This window comes from Schistocerca gregaria, chromosome 1, assembly GCF_023897955.1.
Source record: "Schistocerca gregaria isolate iqSchGreg1 chromosome 1, iqSchGreg1.2, whole genome shotgun sequence".
Classification (NCBI taxonomy): domain Eukaryota; kingdom Metazoa; phylum Arthropoda; class Insecta; order Orthoptera; family Acrididae; genus Schistocerca; species Schistocerca gregaria.
The window spans coordinates 624,459,640-624,479,700 of record NC_064920.1 but is presented as its reverse complement, the minus strand read 5'-3'; the positions used below and the strand labels follow the sequence as shown (position 1 = coordinate 624,479,700).

General features: G+C 42.8%; 1 protein-coding gene across 1 annotated transcript in view; it reads left to right on the top strand.

Annotated features, from left to right (window-relative positions):
• The window catches only part of LOC126365525 (neuroligin-4, X-linked-like), a 39,484-nt gene extending 19,661 nt beyond the window's left edge, over positions 1–19,823 (top strand). Inside the window, exon 3 of the mRNA XM_050008157.1 lies at positions 19,789–19,823. Coding sequence (XP_049864114.1) covers positions 19,789–19,823 — 35 coding nt within the window. The remainder of the gene's footprint in view (positions 1–19,788) is intronic.
• Positions 19,824–20,061: the final 238 nt, after the last annotated feature.

Here is a 20,061-nt window from a genome sequence, read left to right as displayed (position 1 = left end):
GTAAATCTTACACAGGGGACAGGGTGTTATTTCCCCAGGTTACAGAACCTACCACCTACACCTTCTTGCACCAGGCACGGATACAGCGTCATGTTCTGTTAGGAACCACATTCTCCTCGTGATCTAGGCGATTTTCCAAATACTTCATGTTTTGCGTCTCTGTAGGGAGGTTGAAGGACGAGTGTGGCGCTTAAATCGCCTCCAGATTTTTCCTGCTGCTGGTCACTATGTAGTTATTATTACCGTTGATTACCCTTGTCAACAATGTCTGTCTCTCTTCACCAATGTGCCCCTTCCTTCCTTCCTTACAAATAAAAATTATTATCCTAACATGCCACACATGGCTTCAAATGACTCTGAGCACTATGGGACTTAACTGCTGTGGTCATCATTCCCCGGGGAACTTAGAACTACTTAAGCCTAAGTAACCTAAGGACATCACACACATCCATGCCCGAGGCAGGATTCGAACCTGCGACCGTAGCGGTCACGCGGTTCCAGACTGTAGCGCCTAGAACCGCTCGGTCACTTCGGCCGGCTTGCCACAGATGCCTTGGACTTAATTATAGTACAAAAAAGGATACAATTTTTAATGTAGTGATTTACTTCCATCAGTGCTTAGTACATCAGCATAGCATATCTTCAAAGAAATCGAAATTCAGATAAATACATCATTTGAAATGTATCCGCTACAAAATGTGACATTTTATGGTTGTGATTGATTTAAGAACTATAACTGCAACTATAACAGCAGCTCTCATAACTTTGGTAAAACCATATTTACACTCCTGGAAATTGAAATAAGAACACCGTGAATTCATTGTCCCAGGAAGGGGAAACTTTATTGACACATTCCTGGGGTCAGATACATCACATGATCACACTGACAGAACCACAGGCACATTGACACAGGCAACAGAGCATGCACAATGTCGGCACTAGTACAGTGTATATCCACCTTTCGCAGCAATGCAGGCTGCTATTCTCCCATGGAGACGATCGTAGAGATGCAGACTCTAGATCGCACACAGCACAGTATACATAATCTAAGTCCCTATCTCAGAGCTGCCGAACTTTGGGACTGTCCGCTTTCACAGCACAAGATGCTCCTCTGCCTTGCTCTCCCCGATGCTCTTGCGACTACCTTGTCGCCAAACTCAAATCAGCCAATCCCGGCACTGCAAAGGCCTCCGACATCTCCCTCGCAGAGTGATACAATTTGTCCACCTATCCCAAAAATTTCTCTGTTCAAACAGCGATCGTTGACCCTCACCGTTTCCCGCGCTTACTTATGAACTGCCCTATCAGAGCTCAGCCCATTTGCTGCTAAAAGAGCGGGCTACCGGGCGGAGCCAGCGCGTACGTTGGACGCTCTCTGTCTGCTCGACATTCCCCCCTCTCTCTCACCTGGTCCCCGGCGGTGTTCCTTTTGATGCTTGCCGGTCAGTGTCTCCATCCCCTGGGACCCCCGGCCCCTGCACAACGCTCTTCCGGCGCTCGCCGGCCTTCGCCTCCCTGGCTGCGCCCATCCACTCCTCGCCTCCACTGGCAAATTTATTTTGCTTACACCTACAGCATGCAACTAAATATTATCATTACCAAAGCCCGTATTATTTCAGACATGTGTTTAATTATCACATATCTCTCTTTCTAATCCACCTAATAAGACTAATTAACAATTATATGGGTTTATTTACTTCAAACATGCAGAATAATATGTGAAATGAACGTCACAAATGAAAGCCACCTTTCAATTATTTTGAAGGGTAACGATTTAACCATGTCATACAAAACAGGGTCACTTTGCATGTATCTAATTAATACAACAAGCATGGAAATCCACTGACCACTTACAGTTCCTTTAACGCCATCGGTCCCAGAATCGCAGCCCATACCTCATGAGAAGGCAGTAATGAAGGACGTGGAAATCCGGAGCAAATTTGCCATTCTAACGCATGCCAAAGGGGTTCCATTATCTTCAGGTCGGGACTGTAGCTAATGAGTCACAGTGCAGCTTCATGACAGGATGTATTTTTGTTCTGATAGGATCAACGATCACCTCAGAACTCTTTCTCTATTGCGCACATTACACAATGCTGTAAAATGTTTTCATATCTTTCAGCATCTGTTTTTTTCTTGAGCGAAATAACCGGACTGCTCCCTAACCACGTTAAATATCTCCATGCCGTAGCACCATCTTCTCCCCCCTCACTGCCGGCATGACACATGATTCCACTGTCACAGGGAATAGCGTGATTCAGTGCCGCAAATATTTCGTTTCCAGTCGTCCACGGTCAAGTGGCGTCGTTTTTCAGGCTACCTGAAGTGTTGAATACAGAAGCGTGTGGCTGTTGAGCACCTCTGCGGTCATTGTACCTCATTATTTTTAACTACCTACACACACTGTTCTAGCTGAACTGCTGCTTTTGCAGCTCTGGAGTGATTACATGCGCTGATTTCATGCAACTTTTTTATACCCACTCTCCGCAATGCTTGATGGTACATGTCCGTAAATAAGATATCCCTAGTCTTGTTTTATGTGTGATGGTTTCTTGGGGTATCCATAGTCATCAACAACCGACTTGGCCACCAGGGTTGTCTCTGATGGATTTATGAACTTCCATTAGGCTGGAGTATCTGTGGGTCAGCAACTTCTGTTAACAAGTACGCCTAAAAACCAGTCCAAATTGCAAATTCTGCTTTTTTATTCACTCGATGACTAGTTTCAGGCCGGGACGTACTTCCAAATCACTGTAACATAATCAAAACTAGTATTTCCGAAGAAGTGAAACCATGTCAAAAATGTGCAACGAACAGTTACAGCGCATACAGATAACTCAGTATGCGTTATAACTTGACATCGAGCGATAAAAAAAAAGCAAAATTTGCAGCTTTGGACTGGTTTCTCGGTGTTCTGCTGGATTTGTTACTCAGATGATTTTGAATGACTAGTTCATATTAGAAGCCACTGCGTTGTCTCGACCGACCCAGTCAGCTGTTACTGGGTCTCTGCTGACAATGCGATACGCGCCACCTCATGTTATATTGGGGGCTCACTTCTTGAGACATCATTACATTAGCTTGATCCGATACATTTGATCAGATAATGTATTTCACTTACCACGATTTTAAATGGAGGTCTGTAGACTGTGAATATGCCAGCGTCTAAATGGGGAGAAATCTGTTTGTCTTGGTTGTTTCCTTGCGGGCTAGCTCTCAGGCAAGCAACCTAAAAGTGGAGCTCCTTGTCATACTCAAGACCATTGCTTTTCATCCAAAATTATTCGGTAGGCGATTTTGTAAACGAGGCGAGAATTGTTACTTTCAGTCGTTCCAGCCTAAATTCGGGAAAGTCAGTTTTTCTGATAATTTTATTTCTTAGCTAATGGTCTTCCGTTTCAGTCACCATCCCCATCGCCCCTCCTTTGGAACCGCGTTAGGACTACCTTACATGCTACATGAAAACAGTGCTGTCCTGCAGGTACAGCTCTTGCAAAATAACACGACCCACACACAGAAACATATTATCGTCCCCAGTGTTTCGCAGGATCAATCTTTTGTTTAGAAGGCGTAGCTGTTTCGGTTGGTTGTTGCCTACTGACCCAATTATTTCGAGTGTTCTTGGCCATTCGTCTTTAGTACGCGCTATGGTACTACAGTCTTCTTGTAACGCAGACGCACTACCAACTCTTCATAATCAGGCGTGTTAGATTGTGTGTAATATCTTTGAAATTTTGTTAGAAAAGCTAAACTAAAATAATATACAAACCGTGCTCGGGAAGGTTGCAGGAAGCGCTTGTTGATTCAAACCGCATACCAAAGAGAATTAAAGTGAAGGGGGAAAACATTGTTGCAAATTCCCTCTTAGTCTTCTCTGATTCAGTAAGGATGCTGAAAAATAAGAGCAGTGTGCACATCTACATAATCTTGACGAACAGGTAATCGTGGAAATGACATAATTTACACGTGATACGTGTCATTTTTTGTTACATTCTCAGTACTGTAGTATGTGACGCTAACCACTATGCATCGCTTTTAGACCTGTTTTGTTTTATATTATACATTTTGGCAGATTTTGGTTGGATCTTAACATATCCGCCAACACCCGGCATCACTAGTGGCACAGAGGTTCTGCACATAGCAATTAACAATTTCCACCTAATGAGTACGTGGCATATGACGTGATCCGAGCCGCTCACAGCGACAGGACCACACACGCAGCCGTGATTTTAGTCTATCACAACCTTTTTCATGAGCTACTGTCACTGACGCGATTCTGCCTATTAGATTGTGAACCTGCGTTGTACCTGGACTTGTTCTTGTTATCAGCTTTCATTCAGCGTTCTGCTCGTAGTAAAACTGACTTTCTTTATGGAAATATGTCCAAGTCGGAAGCCAACAGAAAAAGGAATTATTTTTATTTAGGTTGATCCTCTGTTAATGTGTCTGTTCTTTTTCGGAACTGTAGTGAGGATCCAGCGACAATGATTCTCAATAACTGTCGAATATGTGACATAACCTATACTGATAATAAATCTGTAAAATTTTCGTGTCTGTCTTTTTCAACATGCTTGTTCAAAACTAACATACAAAATATCATGGTGGTGTAGCCGGTAACTTGAGTACAGCTTGGGGCACTATAAAAGCTTTATTTCATAAAAATCAGATCACAGAAAAAAATCGTGATTTAAGATTTTTTCTAAAGCCATCGTACGTTTCTGTTTCTCAATTCGAATTCGTTAATCTCTTTCACGGGGTTTCCACGAGTAACTTGAGCATAGATTGGGGTACCATATAGGCTCTACTTCATCCAAACCGGATGACTGAAAAAGAAAGGAAAGAGATATCGTGGTTTATAATTTAATCAACAGCTGTCGCTCCTGTCTCTTTCTCTGCTGGAATCAGTTAATCTCTTTCGTGGGTTTTCAAAGGTAATAGAGCATAACTTGTGGCACCTTCTAGTATTCATTCCATCAAAATCGGATAAGGAAAGTTTATATCGTTGCTGAAAGTTTTATTCATACTAATATCACAAATGCGAAAGTAACTATGTCTGTTACGTTTTCTCGACTAACCAGATGAACCATTTCTATGAAACTAGGTATGGAAAGAGCTTGAACTATGGAGACAGCTTGAACCCTGACGAAGATATAGGCTACTTCAGAATGTGTGTAGTATAAGATATTTATTGAACTGAAGAATGTTGCTCGGTTTAGGTAAAAATATCTACTCTTTGACTTTTGATGTTTATCATATTTGTGAAAATGCGTCTTTTGCTTCATATGTGCTACGGGATGCTATTTGAAGTAATGAATACAATGCTTACACAATCTTCATTCCGCTTATTTCATATTTCCACACTGTTTCCTGGTAAAGTACACGTTCTATAATGTATAGCTACTTCAGCAGCACAATACACACGTGTGTGTTCCTGCCCGCATCCTTCTTTATGCCCTGCTTGGCAGCGACAGTGTGCATACCAAAACATCATGCGTTGAGACAGCTTCAGAGGTGGGACAGTGGGGTGCGCATCACGAGCTAAGCTTGCCCGAACGTAACAGGTAGACACATGAGGGCAGTTGATGTTATTGAACGTACATTTGCTTACTAACATAACAAAACTACCGATACGGGAGCACATCTGTAGGTAACAGCTACTCTCTTAATATAACCATTGCATATTCGTTAACAGCAGCTTACAAATTAAGCGAGGTATGCCTTTATGTTTTCCGCTACCCAACTGCACTTCTCTTACCATTCGGTGTTCATTCATAACGGAGCCCCCACCACCACCACACCGCCTGTGCATAGTCTATGACCAACGAGTTAGACGTTTTTTCTCTGTTTGGTGGAACCAAGTGAAGGTCATGAGCTGCCTAGCGGTGCTGGCCTCTTTGATTGGAAATCGAACCTCCGATCAGTGCGTGCGTCTGTCGTCCGCCTTCGCATTACTGATGAGTCTCCTGTCTAGAGGCACTCGGCGGCAATTTAATTAGCGCGTACGCCACGCAGGGGACCGCAGTAGGCAGCCAGGAGACGTGGGAGGGGCTCATTAATATTTCATCGCCGACGACTGGAGAACGTAGGTGGTTGGGTGCAGGCCGCTGCCGTGGCTGCACGCAACCCCTGGAGGTATACTAGCCGCGCCGCGCTCCGCGAAATCTGGTCGCCCACCTGTCCGCGAGTGGCTTTTTACGGCGCACCCGTAATTGAATCGCGCCGTGTTAACACGACACTGCAGCGTCCCCGGCTGCAATTAGTCGCTCAGCACTTGACGCAATCGGCTGTCGGGCGGCGCGTAGCAGGCGTTCGCCTTTTAATTGCCCTTTTAAAGAGAATGTATTTCTTGCGCTTCGCCATCGACAAAGCGGCCGCTCTCGACCCAGCTCTCCGCTGCAGTTCAATATATCGCCCTCCGCACCGCTACTGCCGTTTCACAGCCGAAATTGGCTTTTTGAGATGACTGTCATCGGATCTCTGTACGTTGCCGACTTGAAATCAGTCTCATTGCGATACGCCTTTATTCCGATCAGAGAGGAGCACATTAAAAGTGGGATCGCTATTGTTCTCGGAACGCGGAAATCGTTGTAAATATGGTAGACATCAAAGTGGGAGGCGACAATGTTAACGAAAGAGTGACTGTTTGTAATCACAAAGCACAAAAAAGCAGCATCTGTGAGGCGTTTTCCGCAAAAATTCAGACAACCACACCAAAACTCTTTCAATTACGGTGTCCTCAATAAAGTGCACTTATTTTTTTCTTTACCAGTATTTCGGCAGGATATTGTATATTGTTTTCGGCAGAGCTGATGGTGAGATATCAATAAAAATTTGGCGAAGTTTCTGACGACTAGCGCCTTTCCGCATGGTCATTCAGTGCAAAATATGATCGCTGATTTCCAAAGGGATTCACTGTCGATGGTTACAATATTTCACTGACAAACGAAATTTCAAACTCGTGAAGCGTATTTGTTGTAACAGAGCGATTCTACATCCAGATGTTAGAGGGATTATAGGGGATGTAATCAAGAACAATTTGAGATGACCCATGTGTGAATCGTTACACAACAACAGAGCCTTGATGCTGAGCCCCTGCTGTTAGGCCATACATTCGGTTTCCAACTTGATTTTTTTTCGTCGGTGGACCAAATGCATTGGTTAAAGGTGTAGAGACCATCGGCACCTTCATACTACCTGACTGCTTACAAATACAAGTTTAGGATTGGAAGAGTGGTGGACAGATGATATTTCTTAAAATTTCGTGTGTCCCCGGAATCTCTGGTTTAGGTTCCTGAAAATGGGTTCCTGTCCTCAAATCGTTTCTCAGGGCTCCCTCAACAATCCCTCGACGTCTGTTAGGATTGTTTCGTTCCACGGAAACGAGGCATGAGAAACACGGCACGACGCTGTGCACTTCATGTACAGCTATCGAGTTGGATGGTGCACCAGTGTACATTAAACGTTACGTCTGCAGAACAGGCACCTTAAAACTAGCCAAATTAAAAATACAAGTAACAATACTTCTGCATGTATGAGATGAGGGTGGCCACTATGGAAGGGTCCGTGATTTCGATGTGGTTTGGAACACGATACATGAGGACGATAAACTCATGTTTTGGAGAACCAAGAAGCAAGTAGGAAGGAAGTGCAACTCGATTTGCTAATGTGCTGACAATAGTTATTGCTGACAATAGTTATTGCTGACAATAGTTATTGCTGACAATAGTTATTGCTGACAATAGTTATTGCTGACAATATTTTTCTTAAAAAGAGACAGTTTACTACCATACTCTTTTCTTCGTTTCTGAATGTAAGTGACCAAGTGTGCCAGAGCAATGTGCCTGTAGCTTACACGTCATTCATACAGGCTGCATCATTGCTGCCTTCAACAGAATCAGGGACAAAACTGACATAGTAGATAATTTCCCGGACGATCGATAGGTGTATGTGATGCGACCTAGTATTCCCAAAGAAATTCGGATTTAATTCCGTAGACATGTACGTATCGGATATTTGCTACGCACAGCGAGAAAGCAGCTTCGGGAAGGAATTGGAACAACACATACAGTGAATATTTTGACACGTAGATACGAGATGTGGACATTTAATCATCTGTGATAACTAATAAATTGATAAATTCCCACTACACGATATCTTTTAATTTGCTAAACGTGTTCACAAATTTATCGTCCACACCCTCATGGAGTCTTTTATTATTATTTTTTTTTTTTTGAGAATATTTGGTACTAAACAGTTTTGTGCTTAATTTGCCAGATGTGTCTCAAAAGATTTCCCGAGCTTGCTGAAGTTGAAATACCGTGCCATTTGAACCAAACGTTACAGACTTTGTCTTCATTCTATTTGTTTAGTTGCTAAAGAACCCGTAACTTGGAGTTTTATAGACACTGAATATCAAGGTAATAAGAGGCACAGCACAGTTACTGAACAGGGTTCAAGGAGAAAACTTACCGTTGAGTTCTTGCTGTCACTGAGTGGTTTAGGTACCCGTTTAGTCTCTTCGAATTATATTTTCCATCGATCAACATACGAGAATTCTGAAGAAATTGCTTAAAATAGCTTTCGCCGAATGAGCTAATGACCCATTTCCAGTGATGATGAAGTCGATGGGAAATTATTGCTATATTTTTAAATTATTTGAACGGATATAATCCTGATAGGACTCTAATTTTAAACCTAAACCACATCCTACAGACTAAGACTCACGTTCTTCTACCAATGGTATTCTACACTCTTCTCAACAATTTTATAAAGCAACAGTCTCAGCAGCCCTATGTTTTCGTTACAACATGTGGCTATAACAGTTTCGACACAACTGTGCCCTCTTCTTGCATCCGTTGACAGAATTACTAGGCGTAACCTAACGAACATCTATAGGAGATGAACACGAAACTGGCAAAAGCCGGCCAGGGTGGCCGTGCGGTTCTAGGTGCTACAGTCCGGAACCGCGGGACTGCTCCGGTCGCAGGTTCGAATCCTGCCACGGGCATGGAAGTGTGTGATGTCCTTAGGTTAGTTAGGTTTAAGTAGTTCTAAGTTCTAGGGGACTGATGACCTAAGATATTAAGTCCCATAGTGCTAAGAGTAATTTGAACCATTTTTTGAAACTGGCAAAATATCTGGGAATGTATCAGTATTTACTCAACAAACGTTACCTTCCTGTAGTCGTAGGCTTGTCTTTCGTGCCTGTGGTCGCATTCGTGTGCAAGAATGTAACTGGCTTTAGACAAATACATCACAGACTGAGGAAATCCCCATAGAATTCTGCCGTAAGCGTATGTATTAACGGAAGTATAGTGCGGCGATACATAAGCTATCATTCTGGCTTTGTTATTATGGCGAGCCTTGATAAACAGACAGAGAACATAAATGTAGCGCATGCTAGCGCCGTGAAACACTGCATCTATCCTAGATAACATCCTCAAATCGCTCAGGAGCCCAAAAGTATTTTCAGATATCCAACATTTAGCCACTATTTCATTTTACCCGAAGAGGTAACGATATTTCGGGGATATTATTTGCTTCGTTTCATTCTATGTCCAAATAGTACCAGAGATTTTCCTATAGAATTAACGTCCGAACAGGCTAGCCGAGGAATGATAGAATGTCTGAGTGTTCATGAGTCAAGGAACCCTGGGAACACGGTAGTTTCATATTGAAGATGAGAGTGTCCACAGTGTAGAATATAGGGTAGTCGGTCAAAGAAAACGATCGTAACGACCGGGAGAGCGGTGTGCTGTCCACACGCCCCTTCTATCCGCATCCTCATCTGAGAGTGACAGGGCGGTCGGTTGGTCCCCATGGGCCACTTGTGGCCTGAAGACGGGGTGCTTTTTTTAAAAATAAAAATAGCAATTATTAGCTAATATATTAATAGAGTTTTCTTCAAAGTGAGACAACATTTAATTAATTCTGGAAGGCCAATATGTCGACGACTGTGGCACTGCGCAATAATGAGGCCACAGTATTCTCCTTCGGGGCGACAGTGCGCTGCACACCGTCACTGCCTCGTGTAGTACGACACGACACCACATCTCTTATCAGACACCTGAAGCGTTGGTCACTCAGTTGAGCCCTGGCTTTCAGTCTTCACCTTGGAACTGTTACTGTTCTGGTATCTCAAAAAATATTTAATTAACTTGTTGGCCATGTGTGACCTAAGGGGACATATTGCTCCATTTTAGGCAGATGATTTATTTCATTTATGTATTTATGGTAAGGTCTAAGGGAGTAAACTGCTGAGGTCATCTGTCCCTAGGCTTACACACTACTTAAACTCACTTAAACTAACTTACGCCAATGACAACACACACACGAGGCCCGATGGAGGATTCGAACCTCCGACGGGGAGACCTTCGCTAACCGTGACATGACGCCTAGGACCGCACACGTACCCTGCAGCTGATTTTATCATGGACCTCTCTCCAGAGTGCGATAAGGATAACGACGCTCTGTTTGCAATAAACTCGGCTCAAAACAAAGAATATTTCTCCGAATAATCACTTCACTGCCTACCTTGTAGTTTCATCCTCATGTCACAGTTTCAAACATGTCCGACAGCAGCAACAGTAAATAAATTTTCAGTCCAGCCAACCGGCTGCATAAATTCATTGTATAAATCTTTACCAGGTTTCAGTACCACTAAGGGTATCTTCTTCAGGAGGAAAGTCGTCTATACGGCTTTAAACATATTATAAGCTAAACGGCTAAAATACGTATTACCTTACAACACTGAAATGGAGTACATGGAACAAACTAGCACTTAAGTAAATTACACGACAGCCGACATTATGGAATAAAGTACTCCATGGAAACAGTAAAAACTGTTACACCGGCACAGCTTGACATAACAGAAGACATAGGAGTGAACGTGTAGCAAGCGGTCGTGATGTCAGGTAAACGTGAGATGAAGCGCGTTCCACACTGGGCATAGTATTGTGATAAACGCTCAGCCATATGAAATATGTTCTTTATTTAGAACGAAATTGTAATTAATAATCTTACTGATTTTATACTACATGTTGTCGTAGTCTTTTTCATAATCATTTTATTCCTTTTGTGCCTTTTTTGTTCATCATTTCTTTTCTACTACATACAGTTTGCTGTGTTTAAAACATTTAGATATGTATCACACTGATGTATTACTGTAACAGTTGCGTGTTTCACGCGGTTGAGCGTTCATCCCGCTACTAGAGCCCAGTAAAGGGTGTACTCCACATCATGTTCGTCTGGCATTGCAACCAGATGCTACACGTTCTCTCCAGTGTCTGCTCTTTTAATGAGCTGTGCCTTTGTAACTGTTTCTCTTGTTTACTTGGAGGACTTTATTCCATATTGCCTGCTGTTTGGCTTGAGCTACTTATCATTTATGTTTATAATTTTAACGTCATGTTATTTATGTAAGTACCAGTTTTATTCAATGTACTCCATTTCAGTGTTGTAAAGAATTAAGACTTTTAGACGTTTATTTTGCAATGTGATTAAAACATTATAGGTGACTTTCCTTTTGCAGAAGATATCCTTATTCATATTGAAACCTGGTATAGGTTTTTACGGTAAACTTATCTCATTGGCTAACTGTATACTTTATCTACTCAGAGGCGAATGGATTGTAAACTGTTCCAATGTTACCATACGACAGTTCCTCTGTAAACGATATTAATTCTACGCAGATTTTTGATTGCCAGTTTACTTCAATAAAATTACTTTGACAGAGTGAGATGACATATTAAAATTTTTGACATGCTACCTCTTATTGTAAAATGAGCAACATCGCTGTGTGGCTTGCGAGTTTGTGAACTCCTGTTAATGTTTAAATGGAATGTTCTAATGCTTTAGTAACGTATGTGAAATCATACATGTGCTAGCCACTTTGACTTGGAATATCTGTTTGTTAAACTTTTAGCTCCGATGACAACACAGATCTGTAGAAACTCGTAATCACAAATGACTTTGGCAAGCCTAATGTTAACAATAATATGATAAATGTCTGCAACTCTTAAAAGAAAACAGAGTAATAAAAATTTATTAAACAAATTAAGAGCATAATAATGAAAGTTTGTAATGCTTATGACTATAATATTCAGGTGATATTTGGAAATGTAGTAAATTTTTGAGGGAACTAATAATAAAGACGGATATCCACTCTGCTTTTTCAACCCGTGTTCTGTGGATGCTCTTGGCGCAAAGTGACGCACAGTGGCGTGGTGTGTGAAGGCAGCTGTGCCATGTCTGGCGATATTAAAATTTACTGAGTTCAGATTTGAGAAAAGTTGGTTCGGCCGTAGCATTCGCGTTGCAAAGTCATCTCCGGAAACTGCGGGTTGGCAAACGAGATAGAATTTGAAACCTTAGCTAAATCAAAAAATAAATAAATAAATAAAAATAGCTACCGTAAGCAACACGATAATAATAAATAATCTCGGAGGAGACGTGAAGAGCATAGCCAGACATCGTTCTCTATTCTTCAACTATAGGACCACAACAATTACGATAAACCGCACATTTTTACAGTTGTCTTTAAGAAGCGTGTGTATAATTTTTCTTTGTTCGCTGGGGAAGCACTTGCGTCCTTGTCCGGTATGGTCTAGTGGCCAGCTGGCACGGTAGCTCAGCGTGTTCGGTCAGAGGGTTAGCTACCCTCTGTAATAAAAAAAAAAACTGAGTGAATGGATCATTAACGAACTTCAACGGACGTCAAGTGACGTCCGCCACGAACAATTGAAACGAGTAATAACGAACAAAATGAGAATAAAAAAAAGTGGCTAGGATACCTGGCTCTCACCCAGGAGGCCCGGGTTCTATTCCCGGTACCGGAAATGCGCATTTTGTTGCTCCTCTTATGCGACTTGGCCCGACTTAGCTAGGCAAGTACTTTCATTCAATCTTAGTGAGTGGAACTGTATTGAATATTGCAGTGTAAACTTCATAAGCCATTATGGATTAGATTGTGTTACTAAAAATTATTAGTTAAATTCATTCTCCTGCTATTGTAAACACTATCATCTTTCTTTCTCACAGGTTTTAAATAGTCTTCTCCTAAAATAAATGCTGAAAAAATCATATTAATTTTCCACAATCACTGCACTGGAAGATTGTTTTTCTAGGAAAAGCAGATACGGAGCGGAATTACGCTCGTCGTCCGTTCTATCAATAAATACGCCTGGAAAAGATGAAGAACCACAATAGACATCTGTTTGCATTTATCGTAAGTATACTAGCCACACTGCCTACTTATTTGACGATATTGATCTTGAGATCAATTTCACTGATTTTCCGGTTACTTAATTTTTATTAATTCATAACTGCAAATTTGAAAAATGGTAGCCATTGACCTACGTCATAATATCACAACTTGCATCCATCTTTATTTCAAGTAGAACGTACAGAACAATTATAACAAAACAACTACATTTTAGTAACAGTAATATTACTTGTGAAATACTGAAGTTAAACCGAGCGAGGTGGCGCAGTGGTTAGCACACTGGACTCGCATTCGGGAGGACGACGGTTCAATCCCGTCTCCGGCCATCCTGATTTAGGTTTTCCGTGATTTCCCTAAATCGTTTCAGGCAAATGCCGGGATGGTTCCTTTGAAATGGCACGGCCGATTTCCTTCCCAATCCTTCCCTAACCCGAGCTTGCGCTCCGTCTCTAATGACCTCGTTGTCGACGGGACGTTAAACACTAACCACCACCACCTACTGAAGTTAAACTGGCAACCAAAAATCTGCGTAGAATTAATATCGTTTACAGAGGAACTGTCGTATGGTAACATTGGAACAGTTTACAATCCGTTCGCTTCTGAATAGATAAAGTATACAGTTAGCCAATGAGATAAGTTTACCGTAAAAACCTATACCAGGTTTCAATATGAATAAGGATATCTTCTGCAAAAGGAAAGTCACCTATAATGTTTTAATCAAATTGCAAAATAAACGTTTAAAAGTCTTAACACTTTACAACACTGAAATGGAGTACATTGAATAAAACTGGTACTTACATAAATAACATGACGTTAAAATTATAAACATAAATGATAAGTAGCTCAAGTCAAACAGCAGGCAATATGGAATAAAGTCCTCCAAGGAAACAAGAGAAACAGTTACAAAGGCACAGCTCATTAAAAGAGCAGACACTGGAGTGAACGTGTAGCATCTGGTTGCGATGCCAGACGAACATGATGTGGAGTACACCCTTTACTGGGCTCTAGTAGCGGGATGAACGCTCAACCGCGTGAAACACGCAATTCTTACAGTAATACATCAGTGTGATACGTATCTAAATGTTTTAAACACAGCAAACTGTATGTAGTATAAAAGAAATGATGAACAAAGGGAAGAATTTTTATTGAGGCACATGTAGTTTGAAGTCTATGCGAGCACATATCGATTGTCGAGTATCGTAGTATAATCAACGGTATTCAGGCTGATCTGTTCAAATATTTTACTAGCTCAGTCGCTATTGCGGTGTTCATGTTTGCGCTTGGACATCAGCACAGCGCGATCTGTGTTTTATATTTGACATGCTGATATTGCTTGCTACCTTTTACTGTAAAATGAGGCGACATCACTATGTCGCTTGCAAGTTTGTAAGGATCGTAAACTTCAGTAGTATATTCCGAAGTACATTCTAATGCATCATTATAGTACACAGTCTCCTTTACACGAATTATTTTATGTATTACCCGCTTTGACTTGGAATGTTTTTTTATTAAATTTTCAGGTCCGATGATGACAACAGCACGGATCGATCGAAACTGGTATCATTAAAAAGGTATCAAGCTATCTTGGAGTACCTGGTTTGTAAGAGAAATCTAATAATCCAGATCACTCACAACAGTATTCACAAACAGATATTCAACATAGTATTTGAAACCGATATCTCGAGTATCTATTGTTATGGTTACAGTTTAATCGATCACTTTTATAATTTTTTGTCAACTTTAGATCTGTTACATTGCACATCCCTTGTGTAAGGTTGGGATTAAGTTCTAGTCCGTTTTACGTGTGTAATGTGCCGGAAGATGATACTTTTAGATTCAGGAAGAAAGTTCTTCTCGAGTAGAGAGTTTCATACACTACTCGCCATTAAAATACTTACACTACGAAGATGATGTGCTACAGACGCGAAATTTAACCGACAGGAAGAAGATGCTGTGTTATGCAAATGATTAGCTTTCCAGAGCATTCACACAAGGTTGGAGCCGGTGGAGACACCTATAACGTGCTGACATGAGGAAAGTTTCCAACCGATTTCTCATACACAAACAGCAGTTGACCGGCGTTGCCTGGTGAAACGTTGTTGTGATGCCTCATATAAGGAGGAAAAATGAGTACCATCACGTTTCCGACTTTGATAAAGGTCGGACTGTAGCCTATCGCGATTGCTGTTTATCGTATTGATACATTGCTGCTTGCGTTGGTTGAGATCCAATGACTGTTAGCAGAACATGGGTTCAGGAGGGTAATACGGAACGTCGTGCTGGATCCAAACAGCCTCGTATCACTAGCAGTCGAGACGACAGGCACCTTATCCACATGGCTATAATGGATCGTGGAGCCACGTCTCGATCCCTGAGGTAATAGATAATGACGTTTGCAAGACAACAACCAACAGTTCGATGAATTTTCCAGCAGCATGGACTATCAGCCCGGAGACCATGGCTGCGGTTACCCTCGACGCTGCATCACCGACAGGAGTGTCTGCGACGAACCTGGGTGCACGAATGGCAAAACGTCATTTTTTCGGATGAATCAGGTTCTGCTTACAGCCTCATGATGGTCGCATCCGTGTTTGGCGACATCGTTGTGAACACACATTGGAAGCGTGAACTGGTCATCGCCACACTGGCGTATCACCCGGCGTGATGGTATGGGGTGGCATTGGTTACACGTCTCGGTTGCCTCTTGCTCACATTGACGGCACTTTGAACAGTGGACGTTACAACCCTTGGCTCTACCCTTCGCTCAATCCCTGCCAAACCCCACATTTCCACAGGATAATGCAGGTCCTGTACGGGCCTTTTTGGATACAGAAAACGTTCGACCGCTGTCCTGGCCAACACATTCTCCAAATCTGTCACCAACTGAAAACGTCTGGTCAATGGTGGCCGAGCAACTGGCTCCTCACAATACGCGCACTCACTACTCTTGATGAACTGTGGTATCGTATTGAAGCTGCATGGGCAGCTGGACCTGCACACGCCATCCAAGCTCTGTTTTCACTCAATGCCCAGGCGTGTCAAGGCCGTTATTACGACCAGAGGTGGTATTTCTGGGTACTGATTTCTCAGGATCTGTGCACCCAAACTGCGTGAAAATGTAATCACATATCAGTTCTAGTATATATACATTTGTCCAATGAATACTCGTTTATCATCTGCATTTCTTCTTGGTGTAGCAAATTAAATGGCCAGTAGTGTATTTAACATAGTTATTGAAACCGATATTTCAAGTATCGATTTTTATGGTTACAGGCTAATCGATCATTTTTATAATTTTTTGTCGACTTAGATTTGTTACAGGGCACATTCCTTGGGAAGGGTTGTGATTAAGTTCTGGTCCGTTTTTCACGTGTAATGTGCCGGAAGATGATTCTTTTAGATTCAGGAAGAAAGTTCTTCTCGAGTAAAGAGCTACATATTTTCGCGTTCTACAGACGCACGTTTCACTAATACAAATGACGTGCTTGCTCGACTCGACCGAGTTCTCCCTCGGGCCAAAGACAAACTGCTGCAGTGCCGTGACCCACTTGGCCCTAGTTGGGGTACGTGTGTCGATACAGACGCACCTGACGTCAGCCTGGTCCTGTAATTAATTGGAGTCGTCGTGGTTTAATAAGAGCGGCCCACAGCGGCAGCATCAGCAGCAGCAGCGGAGCTAGCAGCCGAGGCGCATTAGCGCGGCTTACGTCGTCAGCCTGCCCGCACGAGACGCCGCCCCCCCCCCCTCCCCCCTCCCCCCTCCCCCACAGAAAGGCTTAATGAAGAGCTTTTGTTCTTAACAATGGCACTTCTATCTTTTGCGGCGCTCGCGCCTCTCATTATGGCCATTGTGCCGGCCACACGGCGTCTGCGCCCCGCCGCCGCCGCCCGGGCTCATCGCCCGCCGTCTAGACGGGCTCAAGACGCGCCGCGCCGCAGCACAGCGCTTGCCGCCTTCGTACCGTCCCCGGAATCAGTCACATCGGCTGCAGCGTCACCGACCGTGAAATGCCTCGGCTAGCAGGATACAGCGGATTGGGTTGCGGAGAGGGGCCAAAATGAGCTCCTGTCAGTTGCACTCAGCATTCAAACTTTATTTATCAACACACAGTATTACAACAAGGTTGCAAAACATTGAAAGAAAAATGTGTGTGAAATCTTATGGGACTTAACTGCTAAGGTCATCGGTCCCTAAGCTTACACACTACTTAACCTAAATTATCCTAGGGAAAAACACACACACTCATACCCGAGGGAGGATTCGAACTTCCGCCGGCACCAGCCGCACAGTCCATCACTGCAGCGCTTAGACCGCTCTGCTAATCCCGCACCGCAAACACTCAAAACTTTAATCGATCTCCTTTGATGAACTTCAGATTGGCTTAAGGCCACATCCAAAATCCAAGACACAAGGCGTAAGCATAATTGAAATACAAAGTTCTTCTGGCGGTTTCACCCAAGAATATTTTCTCCATCTTCAATCTAATCGGCTGAAGGCCTTTGCAATTTAATTTTAATTGAACTAGGCTGAAGGTCGCACATTAAGCAATAAGTGGAGTTTCAATCAAAATCAGAAGGCCTTATCTTAAAACATTTCATGCAAATTGGGCTGAAGGCCCCATTCAAGAGCATAACAATCTTATGCCTTAAGTGCAAGGGACGAAGATTAATTTAAGAGAAATTAATACTCGGCTGAAGGCCACACATCAACAAAATATGTTTACACAAGCTGCGACATCGTCGCGAAAAAACAGTGTCCCGTATATGTTACAGTATACAGTTTGCGAGTGTATTTATCTTTTTCCCATTTTTACTGCAGATCTGATGATGGTCATTAAAGATCGAAACCGATAATCTGTTAACAAAACGTTTGTGTCCATAGACGTAAATTAAAAGGAAAGAAATATGTTTAACTGCTTGAGGTCTAGAAAGAAGAGTTTCGATTTTAATGGAGAGAAGGCCGTATCTCAAAACATTTCATATAAAATAAAGAATAACAATCTCATGATTAAGGGCAAGACAAGAACATTAATGTAAGAGATATTAATATTCGGCTGAAAGGCACATCAACCAAATAACTAAAATCCAAACAGGGAAATTACTACATAACTTATTAGGAACGGCACTCAGAGGTTTCCAAGGATCGGCCTGGGACTGCAGCACTAACTCCCATTTATGTGAGACAGGCAGTCTGTCCAAAGACTTCTTAATGTGGAGGCAACCCAACCGACAGACAGCCGACCGACCAATCAACCATATCAGTTCCGCTCCACGCAACCAGCAAAACGACCACAAGATTTCAATACACGACAAACAGAACCGCAGCAGTCCAACTACACACCGCGCTGGACAGCAACAACACGACAAGGAATATACACTCCCTAAAATTACGTCAACGAGCAGGGCAGGTAAACGGAACGTCAACGGCCACAAAGCAGAAGATACCGCTGGTGAACTTCCATAACAGGGAATAAATTAAGTTAAATTTCAAGGGAAGATGGCTGCAATCTTAGCCGATTTAAATACACACACGTTGTTGCTCGTGGGAATGTCCCAAAAGTGACAACCAGGATCAAAAAATGGTTCAAATGGCTCTGAGCACTATGGGACTTAACATCTGTGGTCATCAGTCCCCTAGAACTTAGAACAACTTAAACCTAACTAACCTAAGGACATCACACACATCCATGCCCCCGGCAGGATTCGAACCTGCGACCGTAGCAGTCCCGCGGTTACGGACTGTAGCGCCTAGAACCTCGAGACCACCGCGGCCGACAACAACCAGGATCAAACGAAGAAATGTAAACAGTTGAGGCACGATAGTACGTTAAGTGAGGGCTCAACTTTTATGCCCAAGATCGGTGGGCGACGAACTCCGTAGCACTCGCAAGCAGCACCTCACACTCCAACTGCGTGTGCACGCCGCCAGTGGCTCCAGCCTGGCTTCGCGCGACGGGGTCTTGCTTGCTGCTCCACGCCAACCGACCGATTGGACTGCTGCTCTGTCGCGACTGCACTGCTTGTGCGTCTCCCGTACACCCACTACCCGACACACGACGACCCGGAAATACCTTTCGGTCTCTCCAGATATGGTACAAGCCTCCATACATGGAGGACTTTCTCCTTCATCATGACAATGGCAGACTGCACACTAGCGCTGCCAACATAGGAAACAATCTGACGCCTTGTTTCGCTGTCATCGATAATCCTCCATACGATCCCTATTTGGCCCCATCCAGGTTTCATCTGTTTTCAAAGCTAAAGAATACCATCGAGGATTTCACTTTGATTGGGACGAAGTGGCGCAAGCACAGGTGAGGTTGTGGCTTCGTCAACAAAGTCAAACATTCTAGAGTGAGGGTGTCAAGAAACTGGTCTCTCTTTTGGAAAATGTGTTCGTAGCCAGGCTAGCTTTGTTGAGAAATAAATATGTATACGTGAAAGATAAATATGTAGTATGTTAATGGAATTTGTTGTATTTAAAGAACTTTAAGTGTTTTCACATAAAAAAATTCGGAGGCGTTACTTTTCAGTGTGTCATCTGACGTTCATCTTCTTTATTTCAGGTGAGTTCATTGACATCGTCGAAGTTATGAATTGAAGGACCATGTAAAGCAAATAAGGGAGGAAGTAGATGCCAGATTCAGGTTCATAGGAAGAATCTGAAGGAAGTGTAACTCATCCACGAAAGGAGCGGCTTATAAGGCGCTTTTTCGATCCATTCTTGGATACTGTTTATCCATCTGGGATCCCTGCCAGATAGGACTGACAGAATAGATAGAGAAGATCCAACGAAGAGCGGTACGTTTCTTCTCGGTATCGTTCAGCGGGCAAGAGAA